Source organism: Mercenaria mercenaria, chromosome 17 (assembly GCF_021730395.1).
Source record: "Mercenaria mercenaria strain notata chromosome 17, MADL_Memer_1, whole genome shotgun sequence".
NCBI classification, from domain to species: Eukaryota; Metazoa; Mollusca; class Bivalvia; order Venerida; family Veneridae; genus Mercenaria; species Mercenaria mercenaria.
The window spans coordinates 7,871,299-7,893,344 of record NC_069377.1 but is presented as its reverse complement, the minus strand read 5'-3'; the positions used below and the strand labels follow the sequence as shown (position 1 = coordinate 7,893,344).

The following is a 22,046-nucleotide window of genomic DNA, read 5'->3' as shown; positions in this document are numbered from 1 at the left end:
GTGTGATATTGATCGGTGTGAAGTGAGCAGTTAGCAGTTGCAGCAGTTGACTGCTAGAACTGCTGGCAGTTACAGCATTTAACTGCTACAACTGCTGGCAGTTGCAGCAGTGCAGTTTACAGCTACCGGTATTACTCGTTGTAAGTTATTGTCCATAAAAAGGAAATTAATCAGAAAGAATTCCTCGGAATTGCTTCCCCTTATAATTATCTTTCATTAAAACGAAAGTAGGGAATTCTAAATAGAAAAGTGTAATTGAAAAAATTTCGATAGTTTCGCATGTGTCACTAAATTTATATATAAGTACAGTTATTTGAGGCTTGTCTTCAAATAGATGACTTTATCCGGAGTCTTAGATGGGAGACAACTCTTCGGGGCATATTGGTTTGGCCAGCCACGCTACTTTGACATCATCAGCTATACGTCATCAATGATAGCACGCGATAACTTTCTTTTTGAATTGGATTTCAGCGAAACAGGTCACGTTTTGTTATAGCTTTTACAAAACTTTTAAAAGACAAAAGATTTTAAGGATTGATTTGCGCATTTTATTTATTCAGTTATAACTTAAATGAGTTATGCTGTTTAGAATATTTTTAATTAGCTGAGATAGGAAATAAAGGTAGATCTAGAACTATTTCGTATTTTAGAAGCTACTAGAATCATGGTCTTTGTCTAATTTTCAGTTTTTCATTTTAAATTTAAATCTTTTGCTATTATAACTTATGTGACTTTAGAATTTGCTCTCCTCTAGATTATATTGTTTTCAATTTATTTCCTGATAGAAATGCCACGTCAGAAGACTCGAGCAAGGAATGCAAATACTCATACTGCCATTACTGGTGGGAGTGCTACGTCAAATCGACGCAGGCGGAGTGAGAGGCGCCAACAAGTTGCCAGCAATCTGGCTACCTTATCACAAGACAGTAACGTTAATGCTACGACAAACAATGCATTAAACATTTCAAATGTCAGTTTGGACCCATTCAATCAGAGTTCTGGATCTAGACCAGATCTGCCTTGCTCCGGCGAACACCAACCGGTGAGAGATACAACGGTCAGTGATAACGGACAAAATGAATTCTATCAGCCTGGTGTACAAACCTCGAATGGACAAAGTGCTAATTGCCAAATCCAAGCAGCGTACTCGAATATGCAAGTCATAGATGGACAAAATCTAGCAGCTCCTTATTGGAATAATTCAGTAGTTACGCAATATTCGGACAATGGAGATAATTCCAGTTATGGCAATACATTCCAGCCGTACCCTTCGCAAACTTCTACGCAACAATCTGTGTATCAACAAACTCCTATGCAACAATCGGTGTATCAACAAATTCCTACGCAACACTCTGTGCACCAGCGAATTCCTACGCAACAATTTGTACACCAGCAAATTCCTACGCAACACTCTGTGCACCAGCAAATTCCTACGCAGCAATATGTGCCTCAGCAAATTCCTACGCAACAATCTGTGCACCAGCAAATTTCTACGCAACAATCTGTGCATCAACAAACTCCAATGGTTCCTAACAGTTATGGCAATGAATTCCAGCCGTACAGTATCGGTACTGGTTCAACCGATGGTAACATACCTGTCAACATAGCACATAGCGGAACCCAACAGACAGTTCAGGCAACCACAGGCACGAACATTAGTAACGAGCCTCAACTGTCAGGTAATATTTTTATGACTTCTGTTTGTACAGATTTTTCACTACATGTTAGTCAAGGTTTGAGAGAAAAAATTTTGAAAGGGGAATTTATAGAATTAGCTTCATTACTTGATAAACAAGACTCAGATTCTCACTGTATCAAAATTGTTAACGGTCAATTACAAATAACTTCATCTGAGATGAAAAAACGAGAAATATTAACCATTGAAAAATGGACCGATGCTTTTATGATTTATATGAATATACTTGTAGAAAAATCACCGTTGCTTGCTAGAGAACTGTTACAGTATTGTAATACAATTCGTTCCGCTTCAAAGCAGAACTCGACGGGCTGGGTAAAATACGATAGGCTTTTCCGTCAAAAATTGTCAAAATATTCATGTATGAGATGGTCAATGGTTGACTCCGAGTTGTGGTTTCGAACTATGACTAGCAATCATACTACACCATCACTCGATAAGCAATGTTATGAATTTAATAACAATGGTTATTGTTCAAAATATGGATGCCAGTACTTGCATAAGTGTAAAAACTGTTACGGTCCACATTCTTCTATTGTTTGCAGAAATGGGCACGCAAACGAACCATATAAGCCGAGAGGCGTTCCAACAAATATCACAAGGTTCCCTAGACCCCAACATCGACCTGACTTTACATGCCCAATTAGGGGACCTCGGCAATACGCCAATAGACATATCGCGTTTAGAAACATGGCTCCAAGATTACGACCACAGTGATAAGATATATTTGTTGAAGGGTTTCAGAGAGGGGTTTCGGCTCGAATACAGTGGTCCACGATCACTTATATTCATTCAAAAAATCTCAAATCAGTAATACTCAATCCAGACATACTCTTAGCAAAACTAGATAAGGAAGTAGAGCTTGGTCGGATGATAGGTCCATTTAAAGACAAACCGTATACGAACCTTCGTATTAACCCGGTTGGTTTAATACCGAAGAGCTCTGGGGGTCTGCGCCTAATAACACATCTGTCGTATCCCTATGGTAACAGTGTAAATGATTACATTGACGAACGCTTGTCGTCTGTTCAGTACTCAAAATTCGAGAATGTGATTCAAATCATTCAGCGATTAGGCCCAGGTGCATTAATGGGCAAACGTGATGTAAAGTCTGCTTTTAATTTGTGTCCAGTTCACCCGGATGATTTTAATATTTTAGGAATCAGTCATAACGACAAGTATTGGATACAGAAAATGCTTCCTCAAGGCTGCTCAATCAGTCCAGCAATTTTTGAAAAATTTTCAACATTTTTACAGTTTACCGTAGAAAATCACGCAAAATCAAATAATATTGATCATTATCTGGATGATTTTTTCTTCGCCGGTTTAGCTGGCACAAACGATTGTGCAGACTTGATGACATCATTTGAATATATCTGCAATGACATTAAAGTTCCAATAAATCATGAAAAATCAGAAGGTCCGACAACAATTTTAATATATTTAGGTTTAGAGATAGACACAATTCGCATGGAAATCCGTGTTCCAGAGGAAAAAATTTTTAAAGCAAAAGCGCAAATTTCAGAGGCTCTTTTAAAAAAGAAAATTACTTTAAGTGCATTACAGTCTATACTCGGAAGCCTGAATTTCTTTACTAAAGCTATCCCTACTGGTACAACATTCAGTTGCAGATTATATCAAGCCCAGTCCCAAGCAAAGTTGCCCTATCACTTTATCCGTCTTACATACGAATTAAAAGAAGATTTAAAAACGTGGCTAATGTTTTTAAATTCTTTCAATGGAACTTCCATAATGCCTGAAGGAAATTGGGTATCCGACCGACTTCTCAATATGTACACAGACGCGGCCGGAGGTAGACGTTTAGGCTGTGGTGCATATCTAAATGGGGAGTGGTTTGTTTTTAAATGGCCTGTCTGCTGGCCTGAAGAAATATATAGAGACATCACATTGCTAGAAATGGTTCCAGTCATGCTCGCGTTTTTAATGTGGGGTGTCAAATTAAAGGGGAAGAAAATAGTGTTGCACTGTGACAATATGGCTTTAGTTCACATTATCAATAAGAAATCGTCAAAAAATAAGAGAGTTCTGATTTTATTAAGGCACTTGGTGTTAGTTCTGCTGCATAATAATATCCAGCTTAAGGCTGTTCACATTATTTCAAAAAATAACGGCATTTGTGATGCAATAAGCCGTTTACAATTTCATAGAGTGCAGACATTACTACCAAATTTTGCATGTAAAACCCCTCTCATGATTCCTCTTGAATTTCAGCATCTTCTCAACACGAAATTAGCCGGCTAATACACGGTTCTCTAGCTGATAGTACACATAAGACTTACAATTCAGGATTACGTTCTTTCGAAAATTTTAGAGACAATATGAATTATGTTAAGCAATGGCCTCCAACGGTGCAACAGTTACAAGAGTATATTGCGTGTTTGTCCCAAAGAGGATACGCACATAGAACAGTAGGTTGTCACATTGCCGCTATCGCATTTACATGTAATATTAACGGGTTACTCGACACAACCCAACATTTTAAAATAAGAAAAATGTTAGAAGGGATGAAACGATTGCAAAATAGATCAGACGCTCGAAAACCGATCAGTTTCCAATTATTACTAGATCTTTTAAACAGTTTGCGTTTTATTTGTACTTCTTTTTATGAAACTTTACTTTTCAAAACAGCATTTCAGATAGCATTTTTTGGCTTGTTGAGAGTAAGTGAATTGAGATTCACAAATAAGGAAATTATCATACACCCAAACTATGTTCAACTCTATTTAGCCTCCTCAAAAACCGATCAATTTAGAAATGGCACAACCATAAAAATATATTATTCAGCAGAATCCGCAATGCTAAAAGCGAATCTTTTACAATATGCAGCTATTAGACCAAACATACAAGGGCAATATTTATGTCATTCTAATGGCAGTCCTTTGACACAGTACCAATTCAGACAAATTCTGCGTAAAGCATTGGCGTCTCTCGGACATTCGAATGATTACTTTCAAACACATTCCTTTCGGATAGGCGGTGCAACTCATTTATACCGTGCAGGTGTCCCCGAACACGCAATTCAAACTTTTGGACGTTGGAGGTCAAGTGTTTATAAAAATTACATCAGATTATGAGTTTGTTAAATACTTTCAGATAATATTCAAGTATGGATAGTTGGGTCTTCGATTGTCCGGGACGCCTTCTATCGTGTTCACAGTGGGAATTTTCAACTGCCGGGTGTAGACATCTTTTGGGATTTTCAGCCCGGTATGCAAATGCATCATTTAAGTAGTAAAATGTATGAATTGTTAGCTTTATATAAACCACCTCAATATTTAGTCGTTCATTGTGGAGGAAATGATATAGGTCAAAGTCCATTAAACGAAACAGAACTGTTAGCCATCAACACGTTACAAGAAATCCAGTCTGCGACTAATACTAGAATAATTTGGTCTCAGATACTGCCCAGATTAGTATATCGCAACGAGATTAATCATTTTAAATTGAATAAGTGTCGGCGTCGTTTCAATACCACACTGGCAAAACATTGTATACAACGTGGTGGTGCATACATCAGATATCCTCAGATTACTGAGAAAGCATATTTGTTCAGAGACAATGTTCATCTCTCAGAAATAGGGAACGATATTTTTATTAGTAATCTTAGGCACGGACTGTACTCGGTCTTATACAATAATGCAACATGTTTTCCTGAAGAGAGAGTGTAAAACTTCGTGTTTCACATATAAGTTCATGTGAGTCATAGTATTAAAGATCGTGGAATATTAACATTTAGATAATTATCTATTTGCCAAGCACTTTTATTATGTATCTGAAAATCCATTACTTAGATATTTAAGAATTCTGTACATCAGTATCGATTTTTGCGAAATTACTATAGGATAATAATAAAATTGAATTGAAGTATAATGTGCGGTCTTTCCATTTAACCATCTTAGCAACTTACAAAAGTCCGATATCCGGCCCTGCTCCCGAAATCCGGAGTTACTCTATCCTTTCGAAATCCGAAGTCTTATTTTTTATCTAGTGCTAGTTATCAAATCATTGAATATGAGGCTACAGGTCGCTCATCTCAATAAATTACAGAGTCCGATATCCGGCCCCGCTCCCGACATCCGGAGTTGCTCAATCCTTTCGAAATCCGGAGTATTTTTTATCTAATGCTAATAAATAAATGATTGAGGATGAGCCTATTGGTTAGCCATCTAAGTGATTTACGGGGTCCGATATCCGGTCCAGCTTTCGAAATCCGGAGTTACGCAGTCTTTCGAAATCCGAAGTTCTTTAAATTTATTTAGTGATTTATATGAATGATTGAAGATGAGCCATAACCTGTTGGTCGGCCATCTTAGCGAACCACGGAGTCCGATATCCGGCCCAGCTCCCGAAGTCCGGAGTTAGCTAGCTTTCTGATATCCAGAGGCTAGGCTTTCTGATATCCAGAGGAAAACTTCCGATATCCGGAGGCTTAAAATATGTTGCATATTCTTTTCTCCACAAGATTTTTGGGAGGGTCCCTTTATGTTTGGGCGCCATCATATACAAAATGTTTAGTAAATTATCGAAAATAAAATTAAAAAAAAAAAAAAATAAATAAATAAATACACATTAATTAGGGTTGTTTTGGGGGTATTTGATAAAATAGCTCTAGTCCTTTTGGCAGGGCTCGATCCGCGGTGTCTTTCGAACCTCTGCCCGAGCTATGGCATTCTAGTGCTGATTTTATCAAATTGTTTTACATTATATTAACGAATTACGCTATTGTATATAGATATTTGTCATAGTTATAGATATGTCAGTAATTTGCATTTAAAGCATACATCGTATATCTCATATATTCAATTAACAGTCAGTCATGGCCAAACCAAATGTCATCCAAATATAATTAAAACAACATAAATAAATAAAAAGTTTTATACCAGATTCTAGCTGTTGCTTTATTAATGTGTGATTTTGTTATTAAGGTCTACGGATAAGGCGTATATACATTTTACATGCAGTTATATTCAAGTGGTTATTTATCATTATAATTGAACAAAGGAGACGTAAAAATAATGAACATAACATCGGGGTACAGTCCCGCAACAGTAGAAGAAACTGTGGTGCCACCGGGCGGGCGTTGTAGAGAGGGTGGACGCCCGACACGCCCGGGTGGTGGCCATCCTGATTAAGGTCTGGTTTCCGAGCAAGGGTGGACTTTGGTGTTTGGGCGGGGACGCTCGAAAACGCCATTTCGCCTCTAGCAGTTGATTGCCTGGCCGTAACCGTAGAAGAAACTGGGGTGCCACCGGGTGGGCGTTGTAGAGGGGGTCCGTGCATGCGGACCCGGCATAGCGGCCATCCCGGTTAAGGTCTGGTATTTTCGTGAGCATGCGTCAAAATCTGGGCTGAACGTGAAATGGCGAGTTTCGGTGTCAGGGTACAGTCCCGCAACAGTAGAAGAAACTGGGGTGCCACCGGGTGGGCGTTGTAGAGAGGGTGGACGCCCGACACGCCCGGGTGGTGGCCATCCTGGTTAAGGTCTGGTTTCCGAGCAAGGGTGGACTTTGGTGTTTGGGCGGGGACGCTCGAAAACGCCATTTCACCTCCAGCAGTTGATTGCCTGGCCGTAACCGTAGAAGAAACTGGGGTTTTTGGGTCTCTACGTCAAAGTTCAAGGTCTAAGGGGCCAGAACATTGGAAACCATTTTCAATCCATAACATAAAAACCACTTGACCTAGAACTTTGAAACTTAACTGGATGATCAGACATGTCAGGTTGATGATCCCTATTTATTCACCAAGTCAATCAAATGTTTCTCTTTGAAAGCTGCTCCTGTGTCTTATTTTGATTTGATTATTACTAAAGTTTCAGGGAGAGTCGTCGTCTAGTTTTGACTGAAGACACCATGCTTTCACTTCCGAGGACAGGTTTTCAGTATATAAAGCTATACCGGTATCTCGTTGCGTATCTCTCACTAAATAGCATTAGCCTAGTAGGTTCATATATTAACCCCTCCCCCACCCCCCGCCACACACACACACACACAAACAAACGCAGAGAAAATAATGATTTAAAATAAAATGAGTCTAGGTAAATGGAATGATAACAGGATCGAAAGGCAAACACCTTGACATTGACCCCGTTTCAATTTTTTTAATTAATCTCTAGCCAAAATCAACTCCATGGCATTGTGATCTGTATCCGTGACTATCTTTTAATGTCAGGCTAAAGACAAAACCACATTGGAACTGCAACCAGTGAAATTGGAACCTTGACACATTAGTTCAGCGTACACGATACTAGGAGAAAGAAGACAACATTGTTCTGACAAGATATACCGGTAAGTTACGTACTATAACAATGTAATATCATAACTGTTACATTAATGTAACTACAATTCAAACATATTGATGTCTAGAAGTCTTAATCTGTATGTAATAGACACGATAATTCTATTAATTCAGTACCAGAGACATGATGTTGGTGTTGTATGCTGAATTGACAGAAATGGTTGATGTCGCAACAAATTAAGTCTGTGACATTTTTTCAACATGAACCAACATGTTTCTTTTTTTAATAAAAAAGCTTTTTAATGCTGTACAGTAAGAAAGCACTAAATATGTGCACATTTTGTACTAAGGTCTTTGGCATACTGACAATCCGTTGGTGAAGCAATACATGATAGTTTGATTCTAATATGAAAATTACATTTAACAGGTACGAATAAAGAGAGCTGCTATAATTATGTACATTTAATCTACTTCACATGAAACTTTGAAAGGCTTGTTACACTTAAAAACTCATTTACGGACAGTATATATGGATTACTAAGCACGCAGAATATAACTCACTCTACACACTCCTACGTTCTTTCAGCGTTGTTAGCACAATTACACAACTGTTCTATTGTTCTCTGCGGGTTAATAACCAAAATGAATACCTACATACCATACCTGCGCACGTGCACAAGTATCATACCACACCTGCGCTCGTGCACAGGTATCAAACCATACCTAAGCACGTGAAAAGAATGTTAGATGAGTTCAAACTGTAATGTTTATTTAATGCCATGTTATTGTCCCTATATTGACCTGACACTCAAGAATATTCCGTACATTTTCCGTAAATTAATTCTCGGTGTCTGAAGTTAAATAGCGATATAAATTTTGCGTATATATTTCTTTATAATTTTCACAATGTCACATATGCAAATAGCTGTGCCGACAAAAGGTTTAGCTGCTGAACTGCATTTTTGGTTCAACTCCAGCGTACTGACCATTTCCCCCCAAATTTTATCGGTAGAAATATTGCCATATTTATCTGATCAAACCTTATGGTCTATAAACGTTATGGAAAATGTTCAATAATACATATTTATAATATCTTAGATAAAAAGATAAAGTATTTCTCACCAGCGTTTCCTGAAAATGAATACTAGATCTACAAGAGAAAATAATCAGATTTCGTGAAATATGTTACACAGATAATGTAAGAGTAAATGTAACATCAATAACAACATTAATTAAAAAAAAAAATGGTCTAAGGTGATTTTGAACTCGTGGTATCGTGCGTGGCAGTCAGACAGCTACCACTATGCCACCGTGCAATTGGTGATTTATATTGGTTATTTCAGGATAAAAATATTTCGTAAAATACTGGTGAAGAAAAATGAGTGCCAGGTCAATACTTACGGAAAATAGACAATACCTGCGTCAAGTAGAATTTACACATGTATACTTCTTTTTTAAATATTGTATATTTTGACCTTTGAATTACGATAGTCATGTTTTCATCTACAAGATACATTCACGGCTCAGTACTTAACAGGGAGGAGTAGAAGAAGAAGATAATCATTTTAATTATTGTTGTTAGATGATGATGATGATGATGATGATGATAACGACCACGACCACGACGAAACCGTAAATGCAGAGTCTAGGCACAGGAAAAAGAGATCAATATAATTGCACCTTTACTAATCCTACCAGGTGTTCTGTATTACAAAAGTGCTTCTATTGTGACATTTTGATACAAACAAAACTGTATTATCTGCACTATAATATACTTACTGGTATTTCATTTTATTATCGGCTTGTTAAAAGTTATTTTTTACCATAAGTAAATTGACAAAATCATAGGAACCAGTGGTTCAGGGGTAAATCAAACACATATTAATAAATCCTAAACGATTTTGTTGTGCAAAAATATATAATATTGTGTTTTAAACCGTTTTTGTTTTCTACTCTATTGTGTAATTGCAAGGGAAGTAAACTAATAAATATCTCTGCTTTAAAGTACTAGCCCAAGGCAAGAGTTCACATTCTTTGCGGATCACAGATTTGAATTAAATATTAAAATTTCTATTATTGATATTAGCAAAACTATCATATATTGCACATTTGTGAAATCATTTTTATTAATTTCAAGGACTTGGAAATCAATTTCTAGACTTTATTTAATATATTTCTATCAATGAAAATATTAGGGTCTATCTCTACAGAGTCCGAAACTAAGTTTATCATGAAAAATGTTTTATAAACATGCAACCGAAGTGTGAAGTTGTGCATTAAAAGATAAAAAAAAAAATCCCAACAAACAATAAATGCATTTACATTGGCGAATTAGTAGAACTTCCATCAACTTTTTTAATATCATTTTACGTATTTCAATTTACCTGCTAAGTTAAAGTAATTTCCAAAATAATTTATTTTCTGACTGGGAGAAGGAAAGACTTATAAATAAATAAATAAATAAATAAAAACTAACAAATTAAAATGACGTTATGTAAGTCGGTTACTTACCTCCTAGATCGGTGTTCATGAAATGAAAATACCCGCGCTCGAGCGGTAACACCTCGAGGGCTACGCGCTCTCGGTGTCACGATTCGCACGAGCGCGGGTATTTTCATTTCATGAACACCTCCTACTCGGTTAGTACTAATAAACTTTGATAATGTGGCAGTTGACCTAAATCCAATCGACACTGTTTATTTTCCAATACAGGTAAATCCAATATTTGCTTTACAATAGATCTATGACGGATTATCTTTGAACACCCCTGGACTTGTTGAACTCAACTGCCACATTATCAAAGTTTATTAGTAACCTACACGTATTGTTTATATAAGTTTAATGTTAAAATACAATGTATGTTTATGCTAGATATTATTTCCAAAATAAACTTAGCTACTAGTATATATAGTTCGCCCTAAAAATTGGGAATACAGTAGTAACATGGATTCTGTTAATTTAATGTTTGTTGTTGCAACAGTAATATAATAATGTTGTTACTGCTATTAAAACATAAAAGCAGCAAAATTGCAAGTACTACTCCAGTGCAAACTTCCGGCGATCCGTCGGTTTATGCTACTTCAAAGTGTATATAGATGTTACATTCTCACAAAAAGCTTTGATATTTTCAGCTATTTCATACATTCGCAAGGTTTAACTGCTGTAACTGCTGGCAGTTTTAGCAGTTAACTGCTATAACTGCTGCAACTGCCAACTTCCTACTGGTTATATATCGATGTTTTAAAAGAATATATTGATGATACTTGATTGTTTGCAACAGTCAAGTTATATTTGTGACAGCTATATTAATAAATAACTTTGTTTTATGTTTGATTATTAGTATTTATTCGCGGGATAATTAATGTTATATAGGTACGAAATAATGTCGAAAAAACAACTAAAATGAAGAAATGCGTTTAACATTAATTAATATTTGTATTGAACTGGCGATAACTTTGACATTTTACAACCAACCTACTATTGCCATTACTTCCCTTAGATATCTAGATAACATGGTATTCATAGATAAGATAACCTGGTATTTATAGATATTTACGTCGAAAGGAAGTACAAAAATCAGAACGGAGGGAAGAGACAGATCAAAGTTTCTTTCTCAACTGTTTAAGTGAAAACGATATTGATGTTCTGGAATAATAACTTTTAACATAAAATCAAATGATAAACGTTCAGGTGTAATAGGTAAATGTTTGTTTTCTTTTTAAACATCATCCATTTGTTTTTCAAAACGTGCAAGCTATCCACGAACAAGGACAAAAACTTAAAAAGAAAATACCATATTTTTATTTTTTCCTTTATAAAAGCAATTGCGCGAGGAACACAAAACAACAAGAACCTGAAGTAAACAGAACCACAAATATGATTCCTTACATGTGTATTTATGCATCCGAAAACAGCAAGTTTGCCGTAGACTCGGGATCTGCCGGGGTTACGTGCTCAATCTTGATTTGACACGAGCGTCTTTTTTGTACTTCGGTTCGGAGATATTAGGGTTTAGGATGGTCGACATCAGAAACTTATTTATGTCAAGGAAAAGCCAGGATTCGTTGAAAGCTATTTTCAGGGTCATTTCAAAATTTCTTTTATAATGATAATTGCTGCAGTCAAAATTTAATTACAACCAAACCAGGATACACCTGCTCATGTATAATTTGGTAATTTTAAAATAAAGCTAACTGTATTTTCAAAATTGATATATTATACTTGTAGCGAATTGTATAATTGTTTTGAAGTTTCCTTCTATAGTCCACGTTTCAGTCAAGACTGACGTACACTTCGAATCATGAAAGCAAATTTGTGTGCATATAAAATTTCTTATGTTTTGTGTCGCCATATGTTGTATTACTATGTAACATATGCATTTTGTAAAAAACAGATTGAAAAACAGTGCTGAAATTTTGTAATCCTTTTTAATAGATTAAAAAGGATTTAAAAGTACCAAGAAAGTACGTCAGAAATAACAACGTACAATACAAACGACGTCACGTCTGTTTGGACGCGAACGTCAGCGTGACAAAAATATAGAATATATTTGTATTAATGTATACGGCGGGTATTTATCGAAAACGTATTTCTTCAACATGAATTAGAAGGAAAAAAACCAACATATCTACATGACAAAGTTTTAAGTATGCATGTGAAGCATAAGCGAGAATTAACAATACTTATAAATATAATTGTCACACATTTATAATTACAGAAATAATAAAAAAAAAAAACTTAAAAAAGAATTACGATTTAAAGAGAAAAAAATGCAGTGGGACCTTGAAGCAACAATAAGGGGAGGTAATAAAACGGCAATAAAATATCAAATTGCTGGAAATTAGAGCACATATATTCTTAACTTTTACATAAATTGTTAATATTATTTTAAAGTTAGAATATAAATTAAAAATGATACTACACAGTTAAAATATTTAAGCTGTAAGTGTTAGTATAAATCACCATTAACTTTCACTTCGTAACTTAATTCACATAGTAAACAATATACGCTGGGGAGATGGGTGCACACTGCACAGTTCTATTCTGACATGATTATTAGCATTGTATCTTTATGTATTTGTGGTTAAAGGGCGATAACTTTGTTATGATACAAGCAACCTTATAATTATCATTACATCCCTTATATATCTCATTGCATTTATAGACATTTTCTCCGGAAGGTAGTAAACTAGAATTTTACAAGGAGGCAAAAATCAAGTTTCTTTTTTATCTGCTTTAATAAAAAGGTATTGATGTTCTGGAAAGTTAAATGTTTATTCGCAATCAAAGTATTACCGTTCAGGATTAATGGGTAAACGTTTGTTTTTTTTACACAACATTAATTTGTATGGTTTTCAAAAACATGTTCGAACGTGCAAACTATTAACGATAAAGGGAACACATTTGAAGAAATATATTCATATTTTTTACGTTTTAATCATTCACGCCAGGAGCATTAGATGACAAAAGTGTACATAAAAGTAGACCAAATCACGAGTATATAATCCTTTTTAATAGTGTTTGCCACATCCGTGTTATCAAATTTAATGCGGATATCATAATTTAAACTAGCCAGAACTTTGCTTCACGCTTCGGTTCCGAGATTAAATGATCTACATGACCAGCACCACTGACTTTTAAATCATAACAAGTAAACAACACAATTAATTTCAAACCATTATTAAGGGTTATCTTAAAGTCTGGAGCACGCTAAATGCTGCAAAAATATGTAAATTTTTACCACATCACTTTGTTTATAAGTAAAGTCAACACGCTTCTTAACTGAATAAATAAGAAAATGTCCAGTTTCATAAAACTTTTATAATCTTTTACTCATAAGCGTGCATTTTCACAAATGTCAATAAACTTCTACAGTTCCTAAAAATAGAAGTAAAATATATTTTGTGAAAGGTGCGCATTGAATATCTTTAAAGTTTCAGATAAATCTGTTATTTGGCCAAGCTCTAATTAACCACCTTTAAACCGAATGTCAGAAGATAATTGACAAATAAATGACAAAATTTCTTCCCCAAACCAATATGGCCGTCAAAATGAAGGTCTTTTTATCAAAGAGACATTTTAAGATCACCAAGAGAATAAGCCTTCTAAACAGTCTTTAATGTTCAGTATAACTAAAAGACGACTGTGAAATTTCAGCCCTGTAAAATATCTAAAGAGACTTATATTAAATCAATTTCATTGGCCAGTTATATTCATAGAAGAGATTGATTTGCAAAATACTACAGAATCATATGTCTTCAAACCATGCATTAATGTAAATCCATACACTTACAGCATATTTTAAATATCGTGGCAAAAGATGGGATATCATTAAAGAACTTTTTTAGTTGTTATAATAACTCTGGTATAATTCGGGAAAATGATGTACACATTTCCCCCATAACTTTAGCAATTCCAATCTGATTGATTGAAAAGAAACCTAAATGACAGTTTTATAATAAGACGCCGTCCTAGAGCAAAATAGTAAATTAGTAAATACATGTATGGCACACAAATTGTCTAATAATTACGCGAACCACGATCGAAAAACTAGGATTAATGATCGATAAAGTAGGTTTTTCGAATGTAAACTTATTCTTTTGATACTAGCCTAAAAATGTTTTCGAGCAAAAAAAAAAAAAAAAAAAAAAAAAAAAAAGAAGATAACGGGCGTAATCCATAGTTTCCACAGTTTACGCTCGTGAACCAAAGTTTACGTCCGGTAAACTAGTTTTCTCTATTGAAAATGAATTTCACGAGCTTGAATCTATGTTTACGAGCGTAGACCTTGGTTCACGAACGTGAACCTATGTTAACGACCGTGAACTTGGGTTTACATCCGTGAACATGGTTTTACGAACGTAAACATAAGTTCACGCTCGTGAACATAGGATAACGACCGAAAATCATAGTTTTGTTCGAGAAACATATAGTTTATCGAACGTAAACTTAGTTTCACGTTCGTAACTATGGTTCAAGTTCACGGTCGTTAACATAGGTTCACGGTAAAAAAATTAGGATTAACGGTCGATAAACTAGGTTTTTCAAACGTAAGAGCATGTTAGGCACACGGTCATAAACATGGGTTCACGTTCGTAAAAGAAGGTTCACGCTCGTAAACATAGATTCACGGTCGTAAACCCCTGCTCACCTATGAAATCCATAGTTGATTTTATAATTCTAATATATCGATCGTAAACCATGGTTTACATTTGATAAACTAGGTTTCTCGACTGAACTACAAATTTCGGTCGTTATCCTTTGTTTACGGTCGTTTTCCTGAACCCCAGTTCACGTTCGTAAACTATGTTTATGAGCGTGAACTTTGGTTTACTAGCGTAAACCTATGCTTACGAGCGTTTGTTTTTACCGTGAACCTGGTCAGTTGGCATGCAATATAGATACACCAATATATTATATACAGCAAAATATTTCTTAGCCTAACCCAGGTCTACCGAGTCATTTTTAACGAAAAGCTATTATCTGACAAGTATACAAATGTTATACTGATTAGAGTAAAGTATTATGTGAGTATTTTAATAAAGTTGACCGGAAATATAGTTCGCCCGTCACGAATTTTCTGCCTGCAAAGTGTTTATTTTATCCTTTTTTTCTATTTCAGAAATGGCAGTGTCGGGACGTAAATTGTCAGATATCCACGGCTCAGCTTCACTAGGTTCTGCAGAGGACTTTGACAAAAGTTGTGAACCTTGCCTTTTCGTTGGTCAGCATGTAGGAGGTCATGGATTTTGTGTGGAATGCCAGGAATATCTATGCAAAAATTGCTTTGAGTGTCACAAGAAGACAAAAGCAACACGGAATCACCAGCTTCTTGATAAAGACAACGTTGGTAAAAATGCAACTACCAGTAAAGATTCCGATGAATGCACAGAAAAATGTTCTGTGCATAAAAAGGAAATAATTAAATTCTTCTGTCCAACACACAAAGCGCTTGGCTGTAATGACTGCGTCATCTTGGATCACAGGACATGTAACATTGACTACATACCTGACAAATGTTCAGATATAGGGGACAGTGAGGAATACATGGATATCATGAAGAAATTAAAAGAAAAAGTGAAAGAAGCAGAAGATGTTTTGAAGAAAGCTGAAGTGAGAGATAAAGAGATAGATAAATGCCATGCTGGTATTATCAAGGAAATCCTCAACTTCAGGAAGGAAATAAATGAACGCCTAGATCAACTACAGCAAAATATTCAGAAAGATGCTGACAAAAAGAAATCCGACGATAAAAAAGTAATTCAGAGAGTAGTTGATGAATGTGCCAATATTTCTACTGTAATCAAGAAATTGCAGTCAAGTCTACAAGCTAATAAAAATGCACGGCAAAACGGGCAACTTTACATCAACATTAAACGAGCTGAATGCAAAATAAATTCATATGCAGTAAAGAAGGCAGATGAACATTTAGCAAAGTCAGATATGCAATACTCATTTGAACAAAATGCTAATCTTGAAAACATGTTGTCTAAACGCGACACATTTGGGAAGTTAAACCTCTCTTCTAGTCTGGTCGTTCCATCTGAGGAGAAAATATACAAAGAAAAATATACCTTAACACATAAAGGATTGATAAATATAAAAACAAAGTCAGATAAGACTAACTGCTATATCACAGGATGTGCTGTCTTGTCCTCAAACAAACTGGTGCTGGCTGATCACAGGAAGCTTAAAGTTGTAGACATTCGGAATAAGGCTGTCATTGAAGAGAAAGTACTTAATTTTCAACCATGGGACATTGCCGTAATGCCTCGGGATCATATTGCAATAACAAATCCAAATGAGAGAGCGATATATTTAATGTCAACATCCGGTCAGTTGTCAGAAGTCAAGAAGATTCCAGTTAAAGACAAATATATGGGTATAACTTATCATCAAGATCATCTCTATGTTGTTTGCCAGGGCCCTTACAGTGTACTGATATTGGATACACAAGGTAATGTCCAGAACACAATCTCCCTGAATAATGACATATTTAATAACCCACACTATATTGTGGTAAGTGAGGATTCCAGACATATCTATATCAGTGACTGTGGTAGCTACTGTATAGTCAGTATAACATTACAAGGTGATGTATCAGCTGTATACAAACACGAGGAACTTAGTGGACCAAAGGGAATGGTGATGTTAGATGATGGATCATTGCTGGTGTGCTGCTGGACTGGTACCATTCATCATATATCAGGAGACTTGAAGCAAGGTCAGATAATGATAGATCGTCTATCATACCCACAATCTATATGCTACAGTCATCATCATGATGAAGTTTATACTGGCTGCTATGCTAATCAGCTGAGAGTGTATAGTATGAAATGAACTACATAAACAGCATAATAAACATTAAATTCCATGTAAACAGTTATTACATTACAAGTCGGTTTATCAATAAATGTCTGATGCTAACTTCTATGTACAGAAAAAATTGTGGTCAAATTACAAAATGACTTTGTAAAAAAGAAACATATTAATACTTTATATATAGAAAATTTAGTTTTATTATATTCATATGTATTTGGTTTAATTTCTTGAATCCTATATTGATATATTTAGCATTTCAAAATGTAATCAATATGATAACTATGATTTATTGATTTCTGAAATGCAAAACTAAACAGTTTTTTCGGGAAATCCTCAAATATATATGATATGTAATAGTAATTTCTTCCTAACATGTTGCACTGTTATTCAGCATTTTCCTCTTTCTTCTTCTAAACATGATATCTTTCCAAAATTTGAATGTTGTTGTTTTTTTGTTGTTTCACGGTTGTTGTATATATGACATTAAGTATAAACGTTCTGAAAAATAACACACTTTGCGTTTGGTGAATCATTTTATTTAGAAAAGATATCTGTAGTACGAAAAAATTGAGAAAAAGTTTAATGCATGGGTGTTTGGCCGATACGGTCAAAGTGTTTGATTTTCAAATACAGTTTTCTTTAATCAATTCTCAACAAGAAAAAGAAATAAAAAGAAGGTCTTCAAGACAGATTTTATGCAAATTTACATTTTACCTTTGTGTGACATTTTTAAGTGCGAAACTGAACGTCAATTTTTTATTGCTCTTCAATCTTTTGCAGCAAATCAGAGTTGAATAACAAAGAATACCTGGTTTCCTAGATAAGAAATGTGGTGAAATCGCGTGTAAGACAAAACTATAATTCATATCTAATTATTCTAAAGAAGACGAAAACACCAATTTGTATCGTTAATATTATGTTATAATATTATATGACTTTAAAGAGATTTTTTGATATGCCAGATAACATTATCTTGTATCACATTTTAATTGCATTTTCAACCTGAATACTCAAGAAATCCGACATGTTCGAATCTCCACTTTTATGTATGACGTTAAAGTCGTATGATAATTTTTGACTTCGGATTATTGTAGATATTTTCAATGAATTTCGCAACAGTGGTCACATTAAACTTATGTCCATATAAGTATATATGCCAATGTTCTACACTCCAAACTAGTGCTAAATTCTCTCTTTCTTGCTGAGAATATGAATTTCTTTCAACGTCTGTCAATGATCTGCTTGCATAGCACTTGTAGCATTATTGCGGCTATTCCAACGGGACTTGCATCTGTGATGATCTGTGTTTCCTTATTAGGATCAAAGTAGGTCACTGCTGAGAATCGATTTCAGCTTAAGGAATGCTTCTTCTTGTTCATTTTGCCGTGTCCATTTTGCGTTTTTCTTTATCAGGCGTCTTAGAGGCTCTGCAATTGTGCTGTAATTTTGAATGAAGCGCGACACATAATTTGTCATAGCTAAAAAGCTTCTCACCTCTGGCATATTCTTGGGTGGTGGTGTGTTCTTGATGGTTGAAACCTTCTTTTGGTCTGCCAACATGCCGTCTTCACCAAATACATAATTATCCAAAAAACTCTAATTTGTTCTGGTTGAATTCACATTTCTTTTTATTTAGCGTAATGTTCATTTGCTGTAGTCGCTTTAAGACTGCTTCAAGCCTTCTGTCATGCTCTCTTTGGTTTCTAGCATATACGATTATGTCATCCGAAATATTTTTCACACCATCTAATCCCTCTAGAGTCGTACTTAAAGCGTTTTGGAAAATTTCCGCCGCACTATTTATACCAAAGCTTAGGCGTTTGTATCTTCTCAGTCCAATATGTGTTGTGAATGTCGTAATGTTTCGTGATTGTTCTGATAGTTCCAGCTGCTGATATGCCTGATTCAAGTCTAATTTAGAGAACACTTTAGCACCGTTTAAGTCCACGATCATATCATCGATAGTAGGAATTATATGTCTTGTGCGTTTTATTGCTTGGTTAGGCAATCTCATGTCAACACAAATCCTTATTTGGTTTGTTTTGCTTTTGGGCTTCGGAGCCACCACTATCGGTGATACCCAATCTGTCGGCCCATCTACTTTCTCAATGATATCTAACTCTTCAAGCCTTTGGAGCTCATCTTCAACTTGTTTTCTCAGGTGAAAAGGTATGCATCTGTGCGGCTGGGTGACAGGTTGAACATTTTTGTCAACATACAACTTTACTTCAGTGTCTTTCATTTTTCAAATACCCTTGAAGACAGATCCATATTTATCGCAAAGTTCATCGACCTTATTCTGTGTTATGACACTTATTTCAGGAATAACCTGGAGATCAACAGATGTCAAATAAGATAACAAGTTGCCACTTTTACCTTTTGCCACATATACTGGAGCTGTTGTGATCTTGTGTTTGGTTTCAATTGTAGTCTGGAACTTTCCTAATAAGTCCACTTTATCAGCACCATAAGCATATACTTTCTTGTCTACCTTACAGAGAGTCACTTTATTTTTTAGCTTGCTGTATGTCCTTTCATCAATTACATTTATAGACGACACTGTGTCTATCAATGCCTTGACAGACTGGCCGTTTATTTGGATGGTCAAATTAGGTCTTGATGACTGCAACGAATTCACTGATAATCCAAATATGCTATTTTCATTTTCACTTTCGCTTCTATTTTCACATTCAGTTTCGCTTTGAGAGCTTTCACCATCCATTCTGTTTACGTTTTTTCTACGATATCTCTGCTTGGACCTGCACACTTTCTCAAAATGACCTTTCTTTTTGCAGCATGTGCACGTCTTTCCGTCCGCCGGACATTTTCCTGATTGATGTGGGTATTCGTATCCACAATATTTGCATGTTGCCTTCTTTCTGGTCGGATAAGACTTGTGTTTTGTTAATGCTGACTTGTGTTTCGATTTCATGACATTCACTGCAGCTTTCTTTGAACTGTTCTTAATTTCGGACGCGTGTAGATCCGATAGTTCCAGGGCACGTGCTTCCTTTATTTAATTGTCCAACGTGAGATCATCTCGTAAAGCCTTCCTACGTAACCGTGTGGAGGTACAACCTTGAATGATTTGTGATTTAATTTCTTTGTCTGAGTCTTGAAATTCGCAATTCCTCTTAATGCCCTCAATCGCGTGTGAAAACTGTCTACGTTTTCGCTCGAGTCCTGTTTTGCCTGTCGACATTTGAAGATTTCGTACTCAGTGCCCTTTTTTGGTGCGAAATATTCAGTCAGTTTTGTTTTTTTGCGGTTTCATAATCGTCCCCGGTGCCAAAATATCAGTGTTATTGATAAATGACAGTTATTGTAACAAAGGTATCCAAAATAGTGTTCTAAACTTTTAAGTTCCTGCTTATATGTGTAAACATAAATTCCAGCGTTTTTTGAAAGTACACATTTTATTTCAATTTATTGTAAGTCAACTTATTTTTATCCTCGTCGCCATTGTACCGTATTGAGAAATGAGTAACTCGATAAAACTACTCTACAAGTTTATTTACTAAGGTACTACAAGTGGTCATATCGCATGCATGTATTCAACTAACATATAATGTTATCAGAGAGACATCCTTCTGCTAGGGAGCTAGTGGGAGGAGCTGCTATAACTTGATTGACATTGTATTTAACAACACTACAGCTACGAGGTATTTTTGTGTAAACAAGGGTGTTGCATTGATGATATGAGCTGATGAGTGGCATTTTTACACCTGACAGTCATAATCGGAAAAAAAGAGATTGATCATTTCCTGAGGAGGCGTCCGATTAAAAAAAAGCAAAATATCAAATATGGATCAAAGTTTATGTGAAACTGAAACAAGTACAGATACCACAATGGCACATACAGAAATGACAGGCTCGCCAGCTAACTTAACAATAGATACAAATACGATACAAGCAATAGCGCTTGCTCTTAAAGATACAATTGAAGCCAATGTAAACGAAATGATGCAGAAGTCAATTGAAACTATTGTGCAAGGTGTAGTCTCCGGATTGCAAACTCAAATCAATAAATTGCAAGCTCAAAATTAGACGCTTAAATCTGAAAATCAGGAGCTGAAGTCACGTATTAAGGTCCTGGAATCCTCGGTAGATGCTGGCGAACAGTACAGCAGACGTAACAACCTGCGAGTATCTGGAGTTGCTGAAACAACCGGTGAAAATACCGACATCATTATAAGAGAAATAAGCAACGATCTTAATGCTAATATTCAGTTGCACGAAATCGATCGATCTATATTCTGGTGAAATTTTCAACTCATCGCGCAAGACAAAAGCTCTATTCTAACCGTTCCCAACTTAAGGAAAGTGGCCGCCAAGGTGTTTCTCTGAACGAAGATCTGACTAAATTCCGGTCTGAAATTCTGTACAAGGCGCGCCTCATGGTCAAGAACGGGAAAATCTTCGGGGCCTGATCTTCTGACGGTACAATTCTTATAAAAGTGAGAGACGGAATCAGCCAAACTGTTATACGAATTGTGCCTCCTGTGGACTTGGAAAAGTACTATCAATGATTGATTAGAGCATCTAATAGTACCCCATGTTTTCATGATATTGGCCTAAAATAATAAAAATGCCACCATTACAGTACACCTCTTTCAAAATAAGAATTTTAAATAAGACAGGCTGATAGTTTAGCCATTCCCTCAGCTTATAACGACTAGTTATTAAGTGTTTTTGTTTATAAACATCAAGATGGCCCGGGAGATATATTCTCGGTTGATTTTATTTCACGAAATCTTCGAGCAGTTATTATAAG

At 35.6% G+C, this 22,046-nt stretch overlaps 2 protein-coding genes and 1 pseudogene across 2 annotated transcripts; 2 read left to right on the top strand and 1 right to left on the bottom strand.

Annotated features, from left to right (window-relative positions):
- The first annotated feature begins 305 nt into the window (after positions 1-305).
- On the top strand, positions 306-6,240 carry LOC123559724 (uncharacterized). Its single transcript, XM_053528928.1, has 2 exons — positions 306-1,679; positions 4,811-6,240. The coding sequence occupies exons 1-2, from the start codon at positions 788-790 to the stop codon at positions 5,383-5,385; spliced, it is 1,467 nt and encodes a 488-aa protein (XP_053384903.1). The 5' UTR covers positions 306-787; the 3' UTR covers positions 5,386-6,240.
- A 5,281-nt stretch (positions 6,241-11,521) lies between these two features.
- On the top strand, positions 11,522-17,700 carry LOC128546149 (uncharacterized). The gene is made up of 2 exons (XM_053528927.1): positions 11,522-11,650; positions 15,573-17,700. The coding sequence occupies exon 2, from the start codon at positions 15,575-15,577 to the stop codon at positions 17,288-17,290; it is 1,716 nt and encodes a 571-aa protein (XP_053384902.1). The 5' UTR covers positions 11,522-11,650; positions 15,573-15,574; the 3' UTR covers positions 17,291-17,700.
- A 1,154-nt stretch (positions 17,701-18,854) lies between these two features.
- On the bottom strand, positions 18,855-20,204 carry LOC123560921 (uncharacterized protein K02A2.6-like; annotated as a pseudogene).
- Positions 20,205-22,046: the final 1,842 nt, after the last annotated feature.

Bases quoted from the DNA above. Each gene is read 5' to 3' on its own strand.
- LOC123559724 (XM_053528928.1), top strand. From the start codon at position 788: ATGCCACGTCAGAAGACTCGAGCAAGGAATGCAAATACTCATACTGCC. The intron at 1,680-4,810 runs GTAATATTTTTA...AAATACTTTCAG, and splicing joins TAACGAGCCTCAACTGTCAG to ATAATATTCAAGTATGGATA.
- LOC128546149 (XM_053528927.1), top strand. From the start codon at position 15,575: ATGGCAGTGTCGGGACGTAAATTGTCAGATATCCACGGCTCAGCTTCA.